This window comes from Tachyglossus aculeatus, chromosome 8, assembly GCF_015852505.1.
Source record: "Tachyglossus aculeatus isolate mTacAcu1 chromosome 8, mTacAcu1.pri, whole genome shotgun sequence".
NCBI classification, from domain to species: domain Eukaryota; kingdom Metazoa; phylum Chordata; class Mammalia; order Monotremata; family Tachyglossidae; genus Tachyglossus; species Tachyglossus aculeatus.
Window position 1 is genome coordinate 4,326,406 of NC_052073.1, and position 18,642 is coordinate 4,345,047.

Genomic DNA, 18,642 nt, shown 5'->3' on the forward strand with positions numbered 1-18,642 from the left:
CCATATCTGTCTCTCATCAGCAAAAACCACCACTGTTGAGGCTGTTTCCCCTGGAAGACTGCGGGACTGAAAAGGCCAACGTCGTCCCCAGATGCCACCCTGCCGGGCAGGCAAAGACTGGCCTCTGTCGTCCGTCAGGTTCTTTGTTAGTGGTGCCGGGTTGCTGTTTGCGCTTGCTTATGGCCATGCGCGAGCCTATGAATACGGAGAGGCTAAAGTTGGTTTGTTGATTTGATTTCTAGAGGATCCATCCTCCTAGAGGACGCCAGGCTAGGGGGAAGATTCCTTATGATTCCAAGTCTGAACGGGGAAAAAGCCTATTTTGGCCAACGGGCCAGTTGGCCCAGATGACAACTCCACCGCGACCCCTGTGCTCTCCACACACGCCCCCGCCCTCCCGGGACCCTGTCGGCCCTTGCTCGCCTGGCTGGGGGAGGTGGAACAGTAGCTTGAGCTGCAGGAATGCTCGTCCTGGATCTTCTGGTCGCTAGGTTCTTGATTTCCACTGTTCTGTTGTGAGAATTTTCTGCTTGCCTGAAACTGAGTTCCACTGAGCTGGCGGTCTTCACCCTCAAGGAGCCTGCCATCTGAAATCCCCCACACACATCTATCTGCGGGCCTGCAGGCAGCTACGCCCTCCGAGCCCCCGTGAGAGTGATGGATTTAAAACCAGTCCCGGGTCCTTGGCCTCACGCTACGAAGAAATCAGGCTGTGGGTCCAATGAAAACGAAGCAGGAGGATTTAAGTGACACGCACTTTCCCTTTGACTCTCTTTCTGTTTGGTTTTCGATATATACGGTCTGTTGGGGATGGGAAAGGCCATGAAGGTATAGGCCACACTGATGCTTAAGTTCTCTCAGCTCTGTGCCGCGGAAAACAGGAGAGGAAACTTGGGAAGGCCAGGATAGAGGGGATAAAAGCATTGGGAAGTGGGAGCATGGCTGAGATTTGGGAGGGAATGATTTTTCGCCCGCTGATTTTTTTTTTCCATTTTCACGGGAGGGCCAATAACGGTATTCACGGCTGAGACATCCAGTAGGAACACAACATTATCACAAAGACTGGCAACCCCGTCAGGTGGGGCGTGAACAGCGGCATCTGAGGTAAAGGTCGGGGCTGGAGGGGAAAACCACCCTCTTGAGGAAGTGGGATTTTGAAAGCTCTCTGAATCCTGGGAGCCTGGAGGGGAGTGGTGAAGGCGGGTGGGGGCGGGGAAGAGGAGAGGGCGGACCAGGAACAGGGTGCGGCAGGAGAGAAAATTGTACTTAATTGCTAAATAACAACAACACTCAGTCACCAATTAAAGGAGCAGAGCATGGCGGAATAATGTGGGCAAATCTCTACCTCCTCCACTATGAGAGAGAGCCTCTCCCGAGCCGCAAAGCCATCCATCCCATGGCTCCCGGCGCTCACTCCACTTACTTGGCAGCTGGGTAGTCCCGCATCTCGGCTGTACAGCGGAAAGGAACCCCGCTCGGACGTTTTCCCTAGAAAACAAAAGAAAATCGTTGGACCCAGGGCATGTCATGGATGGGTTGACATTCAGGTCAGCGTCTTCGCCGGGCTGGAGAAATGACTTAGGACGGCGTGGAGGCCATGGGAAACGGCCGGGAAACCAGAGGAGCCCGACAACAGACTCTGAGAAACCGGGGGGTGGGGATTCCCACCCCAATCCTCCTCTATCCAAACGCCCAGAACCCTACGCTGTAAGCAGGACATACTCATTCAATCGTACTTAGGGAGCGCTTACTGGGTGCAAACCACCGTACTAAGCACTTAGGAGAGTACAAAACAACAATAAACAGAAACAATCACTGCCCACAAGGAGCTTACAGTCTACAGGGGAAGACAGACATTAATTTAAATAAATTAGAGATATGGACATAAGTGCTGTGGGACTGGGGGGTGAGGAAGAGCAAAGGGAGAAAGTCAGGGTGACGTAGAAGGGAGTGGGAGAAGAGGAAAGGAGGGCTTAGTTGGGAAAGGCATCTTAGAGGAGAAGGGCCTTCAATAAGGCTTTGAAGCGAGGAAGAATCACTGTCTTTCGGATTAGAGGAGGGAGGGCGTTCCAGGCCAGGGGCAGGATGTGGACAACGGGCTGGTGGTGAAATAGAGGAGATCAAAGTAGAGCGAGAAGGTTGGCATTAGAGGAGCAAAGTCAGCAGGCTGGGTTGCTGTAGACCGACAAACCACGGTCACCTCTTCTAGAATGAGAAACAAGGAAACTGGAAGCTCCCTGTGGGCCGAGATTGGTTCTACCCACTCTCCTGTACTCTACTTTCTCAGGTGTTTTAAGTTTTTTAAATGATATTTATTAAATGCCTACTCTGTGCCATTCATTCTTTCAATCGTATTTATTAAGCACTTAGTGTGCGTAGAGCACTGTTCTAAGCGCTTGGGAAAGTACAATACAACAATAAATAATGACCATCCCTGACCACAGCGAGCTCACAGTCTAGAAGTGGGGAGACAGACATCAATAAAGATAAATAAAATTACATATATATATATACACATGTACACAGATATCCATATATGTGTATATGTTGTGGGGCCTGGGGCGGGGGGGTTGGGGGAAGAGTAAAGGGAGCAAGTAAGGGCAATGCAGAAGGGAGTGGGGGGTGAGGAAAAGTGGGACTTAGTCTGGGAAGGCCTCTCAGAGATATACCTTCAATAAGGCTTTGAAGGGTGGGGAGACTAATTGTTGGATGCTGCCGGCCACTATACTAAGCACTGGTGTAGATACAAGCTGATTAGGTTGGACACAATCCACATCCCACCTGGTGCTCACAACCAATGCCCATTTTACAGATGAGGAAACTGAGGCATAGAGAAGTGAAGTGACTTCCCCAAGGTCATACGGCAGACAGGTGGCATCTGGTCTGACACCCAGGCCAGGGCAATAACCATTATACCACACTGTTTCTCTAGCTTAGCTCAGTGCTCTCTGCGCACAGAAAGGGCTCAATAAACACCAAAACCTGACCAGCTGGTTGAGAGGAGGAGTGATGGCATTTGTTGAGCGCCCATCGAATGCAATGTACGCTACTTGGGCAACACCACGGAAACCCAAAAAACACGTGCCCCTGATCTGAAACAGCTCGCACTCTAAGTGGGAGACAGATACAGAGAACTACCAAATGTTACAAATGCCACAAACAGTTGCACCGTTCCAGAAAATGATCTGCATTTGGAAAAAATTCTGCTCCTTTTCAAACAACAATCTGGGACTCCTGTCTCCCATAATTAATTATTTGGCAGGACTGAATTCAGAGAGCCACTGGATTACATTAACATTTACAACAAATGCCACACCACCCGTACCTCAAACGAAGTCGCCAGGGTCTGACTGAGGCTGCCCACGTAGCAGTCAGTAGGGTCCAGAGGCCAACCCTGGGCGCGATGGAAAGCCATTCAGGCAACTCTCTGAGAGCCCCCACTCCTCAAACACGATGATAATAATCGTAATAATAATAACAACAGCACGTGCTTGGGAGTCAGGGGACGTTGGTTCTAATCCCGACTCCGCCACTTGTCTGCTGTGTGACCTTGGGCAAGTCACTTCACTCATCTGGGCCTCAGTGACCTCATCTGTAAAATGGGGATTAAGATTGTGAGCCCCATGTGGGACCGGGACTGTGTCCAACCTGATCACCTTGTACCCCAATGTCTAGAACAGTGCTTGGCACACAGTAAGCACTTAACAAATACCATAATGATGATGATGATGATGATGTGGTATTTGTTAAGCAGCGTGGCTCAGTGGAAAGAGCCTGGGCTTGGGCGTCAGAGGTCATGGGTTCTAATCCCGGCTCTGCCACTTGTCAGCTGTGTGACTTTGGGCATGTCACTTCACTTCTCTGTGCCTCAGTTCCCTCATCTGTAAAATGGGGACTAAGACTGTGAGCCCCACATGGGACAACCTGATCACCTTGTGTCTACTCCAGCGCTTAGAACAGTGCCTTGCACATAGTAAGCACTTAACAAATTCCATTATTATCATTATTATTATTATTAAGCGCTTACCCCATGCCAAGCACTAGGGTAGATACAAGGTCCCACATGGGGCTCACTGTATTCCCAATTTACAAATGAAGGAACTGAGGCCCAGAGAAGTTGGGTGACTTGCCTAGGTCACACAGCAAGTACGTGGCAGAGCCAGGATTAGAACCCAAGTACTCTGAGTCCCACGCCCAAGCTCCTTCTACTAGGCCACACTTTAAATGGCTAATATCTGGGCCAGGTCAGGGAGCCAGCGGAGGCCACTCAACTAGCCCCCGAGCACGATTCTGTGGTAACAGTGGGAAAGTTTTACTCTGCTTTAGATAGGGGAACAGGAAAAGAAAGTTGACCATCCCCTAATCCCATCACTCAGCACCCTACCGGCTCAGTTCTCAGCTCCAGACAAGCAGTCCCTTCTCCTCAAACTTTTCCTGATTGTAGGGATGCTCCGTCCATCCGTCCGTCTGAGTGCTGGGACGTGCTGACCCATTTCTTCCCCGGTATCCCCTTGCCCTGGAAACCCAGATATGGGAAGCAGAGGGAAACAGCTTGGCCTAATGGAAACAACCACAGGCTTGGTTGTCAGAGGACCTGAGTTCTAATCCCAGTTCTGCCACGTGTCTGCTTTATGACCTTGAGAAATCACTTCACTTTGTCCCTCCTTTCCTATTCTCCCACTCCTTCCTTCATCGCCCTTTGTCTCCCCCTGACCCTCCAGGACTTATGTCATTTATTCATTTATATTAATGTCTGTTTCCCCAGCTCTAGACTGTGAGCTTGTTGTGGGCAAGGACTGTGTCTGTTTATTGTTGCATTGTACTCTCCCAGGCGCTTAGAACAGTGCTCTTCACACAGTAAGCACGCAATAAGTACGACTGAGTGAATGCCTGAATTAATTTTCCTCAACTGTAAAATGGGGATTCAATACCTGTTCTCCCTCCTATTTAGACACCAATTATCTTGTATCTATCCCAGAGATTAGACGAGTGCTTGACACATAGTAAGTGCTAACATATACCATGATAATAATAATTACTATTATTTTTATGTGGGACTGTCACAAATTTCTGGAGCTCCTGGTGGGTAGGGAAGAGGCCTTAAAGCCTTCTGGGTCCCTCTGTTTCGGTGATTTTTTTGCTTTGGGGAGGGAAAACGTCTACCAACTTTGTTATATACTAATGATAATCATAATTGTGGTATTTGTTATGCCAGGCACTGTACTAAGCGCTGGGGTGGATACAAGCAAATTGGATTAGACACAGCCTCTGTCCCACATGGGGCTCACAGTCTCAATCCCCATTTTCCAGGTGAGGTACCTCAGGCACAGAGAGGGGAAGTGAGTCGCTCAAGGTCTCAGGTCTGGAGCTCACACAGCAGACAAGTGGCAAGCCGGAATTAGAACCCAAGTCCTTTTGACTCCCAGGACCGTGCCCATACTAAATACGATTAAATACGATTAATACATACAATTGAATGAATGACTGACTGAATGAATGGTGCCATCCCAAAGCCAAGGTCCAGCTAGGGAGACAGTATAGCAAAGTGTACCTCCATTGAGTCTGGGCTCCAGCCGTCACCCTATCCAGTAGAGAAGTAGGCCGCCTCTCTACTCTTCCAAGTGCCTAGTAAGTGCTCAGTCAATATGATTGAGTGATTGACTATCTGAAAATCTCCCATTTACCAACTAAAAGCAGACAGGCATCTCTGGGCCACCAAGGGTTAGTTAATCATCACCACAGAAATCTGACAATGACCACCCGGGGCCCAGCTTCCACATTGCCCCAGCTGAGATTAGGAGTGAACCAGAGTGGTATTTCAGGTGGCAGCATACACCCTTCTTCCTGCTCCTGGTGCTGGAAGAAATGTGACGTTGCAGCTGACCCCAAACCCTACCCGGGACTACTGAGAGGGGTAGAATTCGATCAGATCCATGGACTACTATTGCAATATTTCAACATTTTCACCCTTACCATCCGGAGAAAGAACACATGATTTCTAAATTCAAAGAAACGTAATGACCGTAAATCCAAGCACCCGAACTACAGAAAGCAGAATACCGGCTAACTTCTTTAAGGGGGAACTCTAGATTCAACGCAGGCCACTGGACCTGGTATTAATTTGCAGAATTACAAATGAAGACATCAAAAGGAGAAAAAAGCTCCCCCTGAGACGCCGCTCCGAAATACCTGAGTAGGCCTACTGGATAAATGGCCACTACACTGGAATGCCCTCATCTAACAGCCACATTCCGTCAGAGAAAAAGGAGGAAGGAAAAAAAAACAGAGAAAAAAAAAAACCCAAACACTTTTCTGCTGAAGCAATTCATCTGCAACCGCCATCAGGCACAAAGCAAATAAAATACCTCGTATGCAAAATTATTTGAAGTAACATGAATCACGCTGTTCACATTAACCAGACTCAGCATTTTCTTTCCTGAAAACGAGAATCGTACCCGAAATGATAAACAACATTGGTTGAGTCCTGCAGGCAGGCTCTAAAACAAATATTCGGGAAAGAGTAAATTACACAGGCCGGGGGAGTTATTCCATCGGGTGCTGGATGTCGCGTGTGAGCATCGTGGGGGATCAGACGGCGATGGAGAGAGAATTGTAGGAGGGAGGCGGCAGGGTGCTGCTTTCAGGCAGGAGAAGGGGCCCGCTCTGGGGAGCCGGTTGCTCCGGGACCTGGGGGTGTCAATGTCAGATCCGGGGTCCGGTGGTGGGAAGCTGGCTGGGCTGGGCTGCTGAGGCACTACTAGGTTGGTTGGAGCAGCCTGGAAAGCTCGGTTAGCCCTGGGCTGGCTCTGAGGATCTCTAGCTGCAGGATGGATTCCCTGGGCTGGCCCAGGGCTGGATTGGTTTCAGGGTGACGGCGGGAGCCCAGACTGAATGGAAGTACACTTTGCTATACTTTCTCCCTAGCTGGACCTTGGCTTTGGGATGGCACCATTCATTCATTCATTCAATCGTATTTATTAAGCACTTACTGTGTGCACAGCACTGTACTAAGAGCTTGGGAAGTACAAGTTGGCAACCTATAGAGACGGTCCCTACCCAACAATGGGCTCACAGTCTAGAAGGGGGAGACAGACAATAAAACAAAACATGTTTCCCCGCCAGAGGGAGGGAGGGGAGGGAGGGAGGGAAAGGGGGGAGTTGGGAGAGAGAGAAAAAGAGTGAGAGAGAGAAAGAGAGTGTGAGAAAAAGAGGGAGAGAGAAACAGAGGGAGAGAAAGAGTGAGAGAGAAGGAATGGGAGAAAGAGAAGCAGTGAGAGAGAACGTGTGAGAGAAATGGGGGGAGAGGAAGAGAGAGACACACACACACACGCACTCACAAGTGCTAGGCAGGCAACTCTTTATGCCAGCAAAAGCAGGTTTACCAGTTAAGGCAACCCACAGGCTACCAGTGACCACACAGGTATCCTTCAAGCTAGAGGGCACTGAATAACCTCAATCATCGAAGACGCTGGCTTGCCACCACCAAGAGTGGTCGATGCCCAAAACCTGCCTGAGAAGGGAAACGAAACAGATGGTCCTGGAGCCACAGATCCCCCCTTGCCCGCCCACCCCACAACCCCCAGCCCTAGGAACGTGGTTGAAGCGGTGCTGCCTAGTGGAAAGAGCCCGAGTCTGGGAGTCAGAGGATTTGGGTTCTCATCTGGGCTCCACCACTCGCCTGCTGGGTGATCATGGGCAAGTCGCTTAACTTCTCTGTGACTCAGGTTCCCCATCTGCAAAATGGGGATCAACACCTATACTTCCTCCTGTTTCAAATATAAGTTCCATGTGGGACCTAATTATCTTGTATCTATGCAGTGTTTAGTACAGTATTGGGCACATAGTAAGCACTTTAACAAACACGGCAATTATCATCATCATCATCACTCTTATTCACCTCTCTGGGCCTCAGTTTCCTCCTCTGTGGGATTCAATGTCTGTGTGCCCTCCTACTTAGACTGTGAGCCCAATGTGAGACAGACTATGTCTAATGTGCTGATCTTGTCTGATCTGTCCGATCAGCCGACTGGCTGGACGTTGGGTCTGCGGATGCCACCTATCAACCACGGGCAGCATGGAATAGTGGATACAGCAAGGGCCGGGAGGCCAGAAGGTCATGGGTTCTAATCCTGGCTCCACCACTTGTCTGCTGTGTGACCTTGGGCAAGCCACTCACTGGGCCTCAGTTATCTCACCTGTAAAATGGGGATTAAGATTGTGAGCTTCATGTGGGACAGGGACTGGTCCAACCTGATTACCTTGTATCTCTACTCCAGAGCTTAGAACAGTGCCTGGCACATAGTAAGCGCTTAACAAATACCATTATTATTATTAATATCCCCTACTTTTCTGTCCCCTGGAAGGGCCCCTTGCTCTGCTGACTGGCTGATTCCAATAGCTATAAGTCATGTAAGTGGATAACATAAAACCCAATTCAATTCAATTTAGACACCACCACAATTTTCAACGGGGATGCTCAAGAGAAAAAGCCAGAATCACCGAAAGAGTTGCCTTTCTCATCATGCGCTGGGAAAGCGGAAATCCATGAAAGCTAAATCCTCTCCCTTGGTGGCCTAATAGGGGAAACCGGTTATGATGCAGTAATAGTAGCCGCATTTACTGCACTGCACTAGACACTATACTAAGCGCTTGGGAAATTCAAAAAACAAGTGACATCTCGTGCACAAGGAGCTTACAAGTCTAATAAGGAGGGGGAGTATTGGATTTCTTCTGGACATAACACAAGAATAACCGAAAAGCAGAGCCTCCTTTGCCACCACTTTGAAGGAATGACACCCCTACAAGAGGAGAGTGGACCCAAACTGTTGAGAAATCGAGAGCCACATGGCCACCGGTCTGGCTAACCCTGGGATCCTTCCAGCCCTGACATAAAACATGCACTGGGGTGGCCGGAGGTGGCAACCGCATCTGGCGATGACGATGGAGGCTTTCAGGTTTCTCGCACTCCATAAGCACCACCTCGGTGTCTCTGTGTGCAAAGCCATATTTTGCCAACATCTGAAGGTCAGCTCTTTGGAAGGAAGTCTTTGGCCTTTTGACCTCAATCCCTCAGGTTTGAGGCATCCCCGGCTCCATCTGGAATATCTCCGTGCCCTCTTCCCTCCACCACACTGGGGCACGAACCACTGGGCACGAGCTCCCAGGCTGGGATGGGGCATGTCTCCAAGGGTACTGGGAGCCCTGCTTCCAGGGTCAGGCTTCTGGCCCAGTCCCTCGTCGAGCGGGGGCCGGAGGGAGGGAGGCGTCCAAATCCCCAACTTCCCCTCCTTTGGTCCCCGACGATCCTCCCGCTGGCACATCCTCCCCACCCCCGGGCTCGGCGAGGCCTACTGTCCCGTGTGTATGGGACGGAGGAAAATTCCCCTCCTTGCCCCGCGGTGCCGAAAGAGACGACGGAAAAGGCAAAACGGTCCTCGAGCTGAATGCCTTCCTATTTTCTTCATGACAATTTGTTTAAGTGTTATTGGCCAAAGCCGGTGCCAAGCCCGCTGCTGGCTACGTCGAAGATGTTTAAATATCTAGTGCCAACAAGCGCAGCTGCTCCACTAGCTGCACCCTCCCCCCGCTCGCTCCCTGCCAAATTATTCACTCAGCTATGAATGATGAGGCGGCGGCACAGCAAAATGCCAAGTGCAAGTGAGATTAGTGATAAACCGAAGGATCCCCACAGAGGTCAGTGATTAGCGGGTCTCCAGTTGTAATCACTTTTCTAACCCAGCCTTTATCTCATCCTATACTCCATCTTACCTCTGCACCTTCTTCCCAGGGCCGGCACCGGAGCCTGCCGGCAGCCTCCCTCCCAATCGATAATCCCCGCAGCCGGCCTTCCCCAGGATAAGAGCGCAGCCGGAACCGGGGCTTTTCGTTCGGTTTGACGGACGCCTTCTCCCGGGGGATTTCGGAGCGGTGGATTAATGAGCTGATGGTGTCGAAACGGTACCCGACCCAGCTACCCTGGAATCATTCGGGAGCCAGATTCCCAGATAGGGCCGAGCCAGACGGTGTCACGGACTCCCGGGAAAGATGGATTTGCAGCGTTCCGACTCATTGTGGCAGGAAATGTGGCTGTTGTTAGACTGCACTCTCCCAAGTGCTTAGTACAGTGCTTTGCACACAGTAAGTGCTCAATAAATATGACTGAAAGATGGAGAACCATGGACCCACTTGGCTGAGCTCCCTAGAGCCAGACCCCGCTGCTTTTGTGTTGGATCCCCAATCCTGATGATTTTGTATCTACCCCAACGCTTAGTACAATGCCTGGCGCACAGCATGGTGTAGTGGATAGAGCACGGGCTTGGGAGTCAGAGGGTAATGAGTTCTAAACCCGACTCTGCCTCTTGTCTGCTGTGAGATCTTGGGCAAGTCATTTCTCTTCTCTGGACCTCAGTTCCCACATCTGTAAAATGGGGATTGAGACTGTGAGCCCCACGTGGACAGGGACTGTGTCCAAACCGATTTGCCTGTATCCACCCCAGCGCTTAGTATAGTGCCGGGCACATAGTAAGCACTTAACAAATGCCATCATAATTATTAAGTACCATTTTAAAGATATCGTGGGTCCTATCCACGGAACGGCCAATTCATTCTGACCTCCTCTAGACTGTAAGTTCCTCGTGGGCAAGAAATACGTCTACCTACTATTGTATCAAGGAATACGTCTACCTACTATTGTATTTTACCCTCCTGAGAGCTTAGTACACTGCTCCGCTCGCGGAAAGCGCTCAATCAATGCCACTGATTGCCAGACTGTTTGGCCCATCACTCTGAGGCCGTCCCAGGCTGCGACTGAGTTCAGACTCAGTTCAGTTCCTTCCCAGCTCTTCTCCACCTCAAACGAAGAGAGTTTCAAGGCCCCATTGCCTTCTCATCTCCCTGGGCTACTGTTCTACTAGTTAACACCAGTTACATCTTTGGATGTGGTGGGCTCAAGTGGATTTCCAGCTCGATGGGCTTGACCCCCTCCTGCCTCCACCATCCCTCTTTCCCGCTTCGAGCCAGAATGACTCATGTTACTGGCCCTTTGGCCATCCTAGGTTGCTCTTCCTAGAATCCCCAGCCAGATGAACCGAAGGCCCCGCTTGAGCCCAACCCGGCAGTCTACACCAAGAGCCCAAGAGCAGTGCCGCCAGCCAACCTAGGGCCCATCCAGTCCAGGACTCCCGCCTGTGCAGCAACCCTGACTTAGGCTTGGAGCGGTCACGGCCGGATACTCTCTCCCGGACACCCATCATCATGGCTCGGGGCAGGCTAGCCGACATCCATAACTCGTCCCCTCCACGGCCCTTAATTTTTCTTCAGTGACCCAGAATGGAAAGACAATTCACTTCTCGGCGTCAAATCACTTTCAGGATGGCTCTTGGGCTTCTCTATGGGCTGAATCCTTCCAGCTCACAGAGAGACCTCAGACCCTCCTCCCTTCTGGAGCAAATATCTTGCCTCTGGCCTTGATCGCCCTCCCTTTTCCTATCAGACAACAACTCTCCCCACCTTCAGAGCCTTATTTAAGGCACGTCTCCTCCAAGAGGCCTTCCCTCAGACCTCATTTCCTCTTCTCCATTTCCTCCTGTGTCACGCTGCACTTGGATTTGCTCCCTCTTTTCACCCCTCCCTTAGCCCCACAGCACTTTGGTACATATCCATAACTGTTATATATATATATATTAACGCCCGTCTCCCCCTCTAGACCGTAAACTCAATGTGGAAAGGGCATGTGTGTCTGTATTCTGTTATAGTGTACTCTCTCAAGCGCTTAGTACTGAGCTATGGAGATATTAAGCGCTCAATATATACAACTGATCGATTGATTGGGTCCCAGGTGTGTCCGGCAGCCGCCTCGATAAATGCTACTGTTCTTACTATTGGCTGCTCCAAGCTCCTGTCCCCGGTACCCCCTGCCCCATGCCCCCTGGAGGTGGTTCATTCATTCATTCAATCGCATTTACTGAGTGCTTACTGTGTGCAGAGCACTGTACTAAGCACTTGGAAAGTACAATGCAGCAACAAATAGAGACAAACCCTGCTGAACAATGGACCCACTGTCTAGGTGGTTGCCGTGGGCCTTCATCCTGCTGCCCTCCTTCCTTTCCCAGCAGCCTCCCTGGGCCATAAATTGCTGTTCTCCATGTGGGCGGAGTCATTTCCCGCTCCCCCACCGCCCCCTGAAAATGGGGACCCTCTGTAGGAACCGTGCTCTGAGAAGACCAGCCATGCTCTGAGAATAATAATAATGGTATTTGTTAAGCATTCACTATGTGCCAAGCACTGTTCTAAGCACTGGGGTAGATACACGGTAATCAGGTTGCCCCATGTGGGGCTCACAGTTTTAATCCCCATTTTACAGATGAGGTCACTGAGGTACAGAGAAGTTAAGTAGCTTAACCAAGGTTACACAGCAGATGAGTGGCGGAGCCGGGATTAGAACCCACGTCCTCTGGGTCCCAATCCCGCACTCTTTCCACTAAGCCATGCTGCTTCTCGGTGCTTCATTCCCATTGATTCGGAGGCCTGAAGCCACTGTCTGGTATGGACCACGAAGCTTTACTGGCCCTGATGGATTAAGGAGGGTCACTCCCAGGGCCAAAATCCACTTCTCCTCCACCTGTCTGCTACGTGACCTTGGGCAAGTCACTTCACTTCTCTGGGCCCCAGTGACCTCATCTGTAAAATGAGGACCGAAACTGTGAGCCCCACGTGGGACAGGGACTGTCAAACTCAATTTGCTTGTACCCACCCCAGTGCTTAGTACAGGGCCTGGCACATAGTAAGCACTTAATACCATCATTATTGTTATTATTATTATTGTTCTCCACAGGCCTGGCGGGAACCCCAAACGCTCTCTCGATTCCAACGTTGGGGCAACACAAAATCTGTTCAACGACTGAATTTACACTTGAGCCGTTCACGCTTGGGTACAAAGCGGGAGAAGGCGGCGAGCTGGGAAAGAGGCCTGGAAGTGATTTAGGTTAACGGCTCGTTTACTCCCTCGACTTTTGGGGTTATATTCAGAGTATCTATTTTGGGAACTGCGGCGGAAGTGACTGCTGCTTCATGCAGGGAACTGCTCTTTTCCCAGATGAATAGAATATCCATTCTTTGGCTCACAGTTTCCATGACACTAAAAACAAAACATTCATCAGCACCAACTTAGTGTTTGATGGTAAATGCAGCTGCAGGCTCGCAATATCTCCCGACTCGCCTCTCAGAACTGAGACTCTCTATTTCCCCAACGCAGTTTTATTGTTTTACCAGCAAAGCTCCTTCCTGCCCCAGTCCCAGACCCTGAAATGTCTCCCCCGTCTCCAACCCCGCTCCCCTCCCCGAAGCCCAGGGCCCGGCGAAAAGTCCCTCGATAATGCCGAGAGCCCCGGTTTCGCTTCCTAACTGTGAAAGCTCTGGTGATTTATGTAGTGCGGACTCAAGGCCTGTACTGCATTAAAACGGTATTAGAGCACCGCTTCCCAGTGGGGAAAACTTCTTCCCGGGGAAAGGCGGGATTGCCGGGCCCCGTTCGATGGGATTACGGGGAGAGAGTGCCCCCTTGCGACACGGCGCTCCTGCCTGAACTGTGGCTCCCACGTCGATTCCCTCAGGGCTCTGGGAAAACGGACTGAAGTAATTTTTATGACAACCATAGAAGCAAATGGGATTTGATCGCTAACACTTCCACCTCTATTAAATCCTCGTTTGCTTTGATACAGATGTGCCAGCTATTGAATCTCACTGATTTGAGCAGGAGGGGCCGCCGAGATTTCGGGAACGGAGGGGGCATATGAGTTGTTGCGCCTACTGGAGGGACCAATTTACCTCTTAAAAAGAAAACGCTCGGTTGCTTCTGGCAGCGGGCAAGGAGGGAGGGGAGACTGTTGACAACCTCTGGCCCTATTCCCCCCGCCACTTCGGCGGTTCACACCTGGGGGCTGCCGCTCACCGTTTCACTGGCCGCTCTCACCTCCAAAGGTTCAATCACTCAACCGGTGCGTTTCGGGAGTCTCCTTTCCAGAGGGGCCCAGTCTGGGCTTGGCTGGAGCTTAGTCACCGGGCCATATAGATTCGACACTGAGAAGAGAGGCTGGCTAGATGGATGTATGAACGTTTCTGTATTCCACCTGGATAGAGTGGCCTTTTTTGAGCACCCCCAGGGTGCAATGAACCGCACTAAGCGCCTGGAAAGTATAGAACAAGTGACACATTCCCTGACCACGAGACGCGTCCACTCTAACTCGTCTACCTTGAACCAGATGGGAGACAAGAGACAGTCGCAGGTGGACATTCTTCCTGCTCCCACTTCTATGACACGGCACCCTTTCCCCAAGAGCTCAATCCGGGTTGAAGCGAGCAATAAATACCACTGATTAAATGACTGATCAATAGCTCCTGTGGCCTGGTGGGGAAGTGAGCCACGAGGAGAAGCAGCATGGCTCAGTGGAAAGAGCACAGGCTTTGGAGTCAGAGGTCAGGGGTTCAAATCCCGGCTCCACCAACTGTCGGCTGTGTGACTTTGGGCAAGTCACAAATTCTCTGTGCCTCAGTTCCCTCAATTGTAAAAATGGGGATTAAGACTGTGAGCCCCCTGTGGAACAACCTGATCACCTTGTAACCTCCCCAGCATTTAGAACAGTGCTTTGCACATAGTAAGCACTTAATAAATGCCATCATTATTATTAAGTTTAAAACCCAGGCTCCCCCCAGATATCACAGGTATTAGTGGTCATTCATTCACTCATTCTTTCAATTGTATTTATTGAGCGCTTACTGTGTGCAGAGCAAGGTACTAAGCGCTTAAGTACAAGTTGGCAACATATAGAGACGGTCCCTACCCAACAGCGGGCTCACAGTCTAGAAGGGGGAGACAGACAACAAAACAAAACATATTAAACCAAATAAAATAAATAGAATAAATATGTACAAGTAAAATAGAGTAATAAATATGTACAAACATATATACATATATACATATATACATGTGCTGTGGGGAGGGGAAGGAGGTAAGGCAAGTGGGTGAGGAGGGGGCTCAGTCTGGGAAGGCCTCCTGGAGGAGGTGAGCTCTCAGTAGGTCCTGATTTCTCAAACACACTAACTTTTGTTTTTCTATGAGGGATCAATGTTTGGGTTCAAAATGACCCCTTAAAAAGTCTGGGGTCTTTGGGGGTGTTCCAATAAAATCAGGCTCCAGCAGGATTCCCAAAGAGAACTCTCTCCATCACCAGACTGATGGACAGAGTGACGGCTATGAAGCAGTGTGGCCTCGTGGAGCGAGCCTGGGCCTGGGAATCCCATGAGCTTAGTGCAGTGCGCTGCACACAGTAAGCGCTCAATAAATACGACTGAATGAATGAATGTCAGAAAGACCTGGGTTCTAATCCCGGCTCTGCTAACTGCTTGCTGTGTGACCTGGGGCAAGTCACTTCACTGTTCTGTGCCTCAGTCTCCTCTGTGGTAAAATGGGGATACCTGTTCTCCCTCCTACGTAGACTGTGAGCCCCATGTGGGGCAGGGACTGTGGCCAACCTGATTCAGAACAGTGTTTGACAGAAAGTAGGAGCTTAACGAATACCACAAAGAAAAAAAAAATCAGTGTCATCCCAGGTCTTCCTTGATGGCTGACAGCCAGGTAACTACTTTCCACTCCTTCAGAGCCTTAGTGAAAGCACATCTCCAAGAGGCCTTCCCTGACTAAGCCCTCTTCCCTCTTCTCCCACTTCCTTCTGTGCCACCCTGACTTGCTCCCTTTATTCACCCCCCAACTCCCACCCTCACAACACTTAGGTCCATATCTGTCATTTTACTTGTTACTGTTAAAGTTTGTCTTCCCCTCTAGCCTGTAGGCTCACTGTGGGCAGGGAACTTGTCTGTTATATTGTATCATCATCAGCATCAATCGTATTTATTGAGCGCTTACTGTGTGCAGAGCACTGTACTAATTGTACTCTCCCAAGCATTTAATGAAGTGTTCTGCACATGGTAAGAGTTCAGTAAATACGACTGACTGACTGTCTGACGGGCTTCAAGGCTGAGCAGGGCCCCTTGGGAGGGGATGGATTCTGTGGCTCCAGTTGGGGCCCCCCAGGCTCTGCGGCCAAAGCCTCCCTCTCTGGTGATAGCAGGGAGTAGTGCCCGATGCCAGGGCTAAAGTGCTCTGCACACAGTAAGCGCTCAATAAATACGATTGATTGATTGATTAAAGTGAGGAGGCTCTGGATGGGCTGGGTTGGGTGGGCATGGAGTCCTGAGGCTTTTGGGCAGCTTGACTTCAGAGAGGGACGGGACCCGCCTCCTGAGGCTTTGGCAAAGCATAGTAGCCCCAAAATGTCCCTCTGCCCTTGCCTTCACTCCTTCTTCTCCGGCCCAAGAGAGAGAGACAGAGAAAGAGAGAGAGAGAGAAAGAGAGAGAGAGAGATTGTGTGTGTCGGGGGGATTTGGAGCCCCTGGGCAAGAGAAGAAAACTGCAGATTGGTGAGTCTGAAATCTTTCAGGACATCAACAGGACACTTGGAAGGTTTAAAATGAGGAACAAACAGGCAATCTAGGAAACACCTGCAAAAGTGGTGCCGACCCTGAACTCGGAGCTTTAAAATAGTAGGATATGGGGTGGGAGGGGGTGGAAGGGTGTCCATTTTAGGCTGGGCTGCTTAGCCGACCCTCTCGGATTGGATAAGGCCCTTTACCTGGCCAGCCAAGAACCCCCAAGTAGCTCTCCCCACTTTCTAGACTGTGAGTCTGTTGTTGGGTAGGGACCGTCTCTATACGTTGCTAACTTGTTCATTCATTCATTCAATCAATCATATTTACTGAGCACTTATGGTGTGCAGAGCACTGTACTAAGCGCTTGTGAAGTACAAGTTGGCAACATATAGAGGCGGTCCCTACCCAACAGCGGGCTCACAGCCTAGACTTGTACTTCCCAAGCGCTTAGTACAGTGCTCTGTACACAGTAGGTGCTCAATAAATACGATTGAATGAATGAATGAATGAATGGCCCTGATGAAGGAGAGTTAGATGGGCAAAACATACCCAGCAGAAGGAAATGCTTAGATTTCGAGAGGCAGGGGCAGGGTAGTGGGATCTAGTGGTAAAGAGCATAGGACCGGGAATTCAGAGACCCAGGTTCTAATCCCACCTCTGCCCCAGCCTGCTGTGTGACCCTGAGCAAGTCGCAGCTTCTCTGGGCCTTGGTTTCCCCATCTAGAAAATGGAGGGTGAGAGCTCTGCTCTCCACCTCTTAGCTTGCAAGCGCCAAGTGCCTCAGGGCCTATGTTTGATCTGATTATCCCACATCTTTACCAAGCGCTTAGCACAATGCTTGGCATACTGGAAGTGGTTAATCAAAAGCGATGATAATTGTGATAAATAACTGTGGTATTAAGCCCTTAATACGTGCCGGGCATTGTAGTAAGTGCTGGGGTGGATGCAGGCAAATCGGGTTGGGCACAGTCCCTGTCCCACATGGGGCTCCCAGTCTTAATCCCCATTTTACAGATGAGGGAACTGAGGCCCAGAGAAGTCAAGTGACTTGCCCAAGGTTCCACCACAGACAAGTAAGTGGCGGAGCGGGGATTGAAACCAGGTCCTTCAGACTCTCAGCATGTGCTCTATCTACTAGGCCACACTGAAGCAGCATGGCTCAATGGAAAGAGCTCGAGCTTTGGAGTCAGAGGTCATGGGTTCAAATCCCGGCCCCGCCAATTGTCAACTGTGTGACTTTGGGCAAGTCACTTAACTTCTATGTGCCTCAGTTACCTCATCTGTAAAATGGGGATTGTAAAATGTGGGACAACCTGATCACCTTGTAACCTCCCCAGCACTTAGAACAGCACTTTGCACATAGTAAGTGCTTAATAAATGCCATTAGTATTATTATTATTGTTATTATTATTATTATAAATGATACAAAACATGTTGTGAAACGCAAGGACGAGTTGAAGTAGTGGAACGGTGGCCTGCTGAGAAGCCAGGAACCTGGATGGGCAAGTAATCATGATAATGAGAATGATGGTATTTGTTAAGCACTTACTACGTGCCACTCGTTGTACTAAGCGCCAGGGCGGATATGCACAAATCAAGTTGGACACTGTCTCTGTCCCATGTGGGGCTCACAGTCTCAATGCCTATTTTACAAATGAGGTAACTAAGGCCCAGAGAAGTGAAGTGACTTGCCCAAGGTCACACGGCAGAGCCGGGATTAGAACCCAAGACCTTCTGACTCCAAGGCTTGTCCTTCATCAACTACATCATTCTGCTTCTCCCTATGCCATTCTGCTCTCAAACATGACGGGGTGTTGGAAAGATCTTGCTAGTCAGAGGCAGGATTCCACTCCCAGCTCCACCACTTATCTTCCAGGTGGCCCCGGGCATGTCACTTCACTTCTCTGTGCCTCAGTTACCTCATCTGTAAAATGGGATCTGAGACTGTGAGCCCACGTGGGGCAGGGACTGTGTGCAACACGATTTGCTTGTACCCAGCGCTTAGTACAGTGTCTGCCACACAGTATAAGCGCTTAACCAATACCACAATTAATTAATTAGGAGGCCCCGAGGAACTCCGGGTCAGCGGCCTTGCTTGACATCTGTCGTCAACGTTAGCGAAGGACCATCGACAGCCCTGGCTTTCCCATTCCTCACGCG

At 50.2% G+C, this 18,642-nt stretch overlaps 1 protein-coding gene across 5 annotated transcripts in view; it reads right to left on the reverse strand.

Annotated features, from left to right (window-relative positions):
* TCF12 (transcription factor 12) overlaps positions 1-18,642 on the reverse strand; it is a 321,095-nt gene that overhangs the window by 106,168 nt on the left and 196,285 nt on the right. For all 5 annotated transcript variants that reach the window (XM_038750651.1, XM_038750650.1, XM_038750654.1 and 2 more), the window contains exon 5: positions 1,424-1,488. In XM_038750651.1, the coding sequence (XP_038606579.1) occupies positions 1,424-1,488 (65 nt within the window). The remainder of the gene's footprint in view (positions 1-1,423; positions 1,489-18,642) is intronic.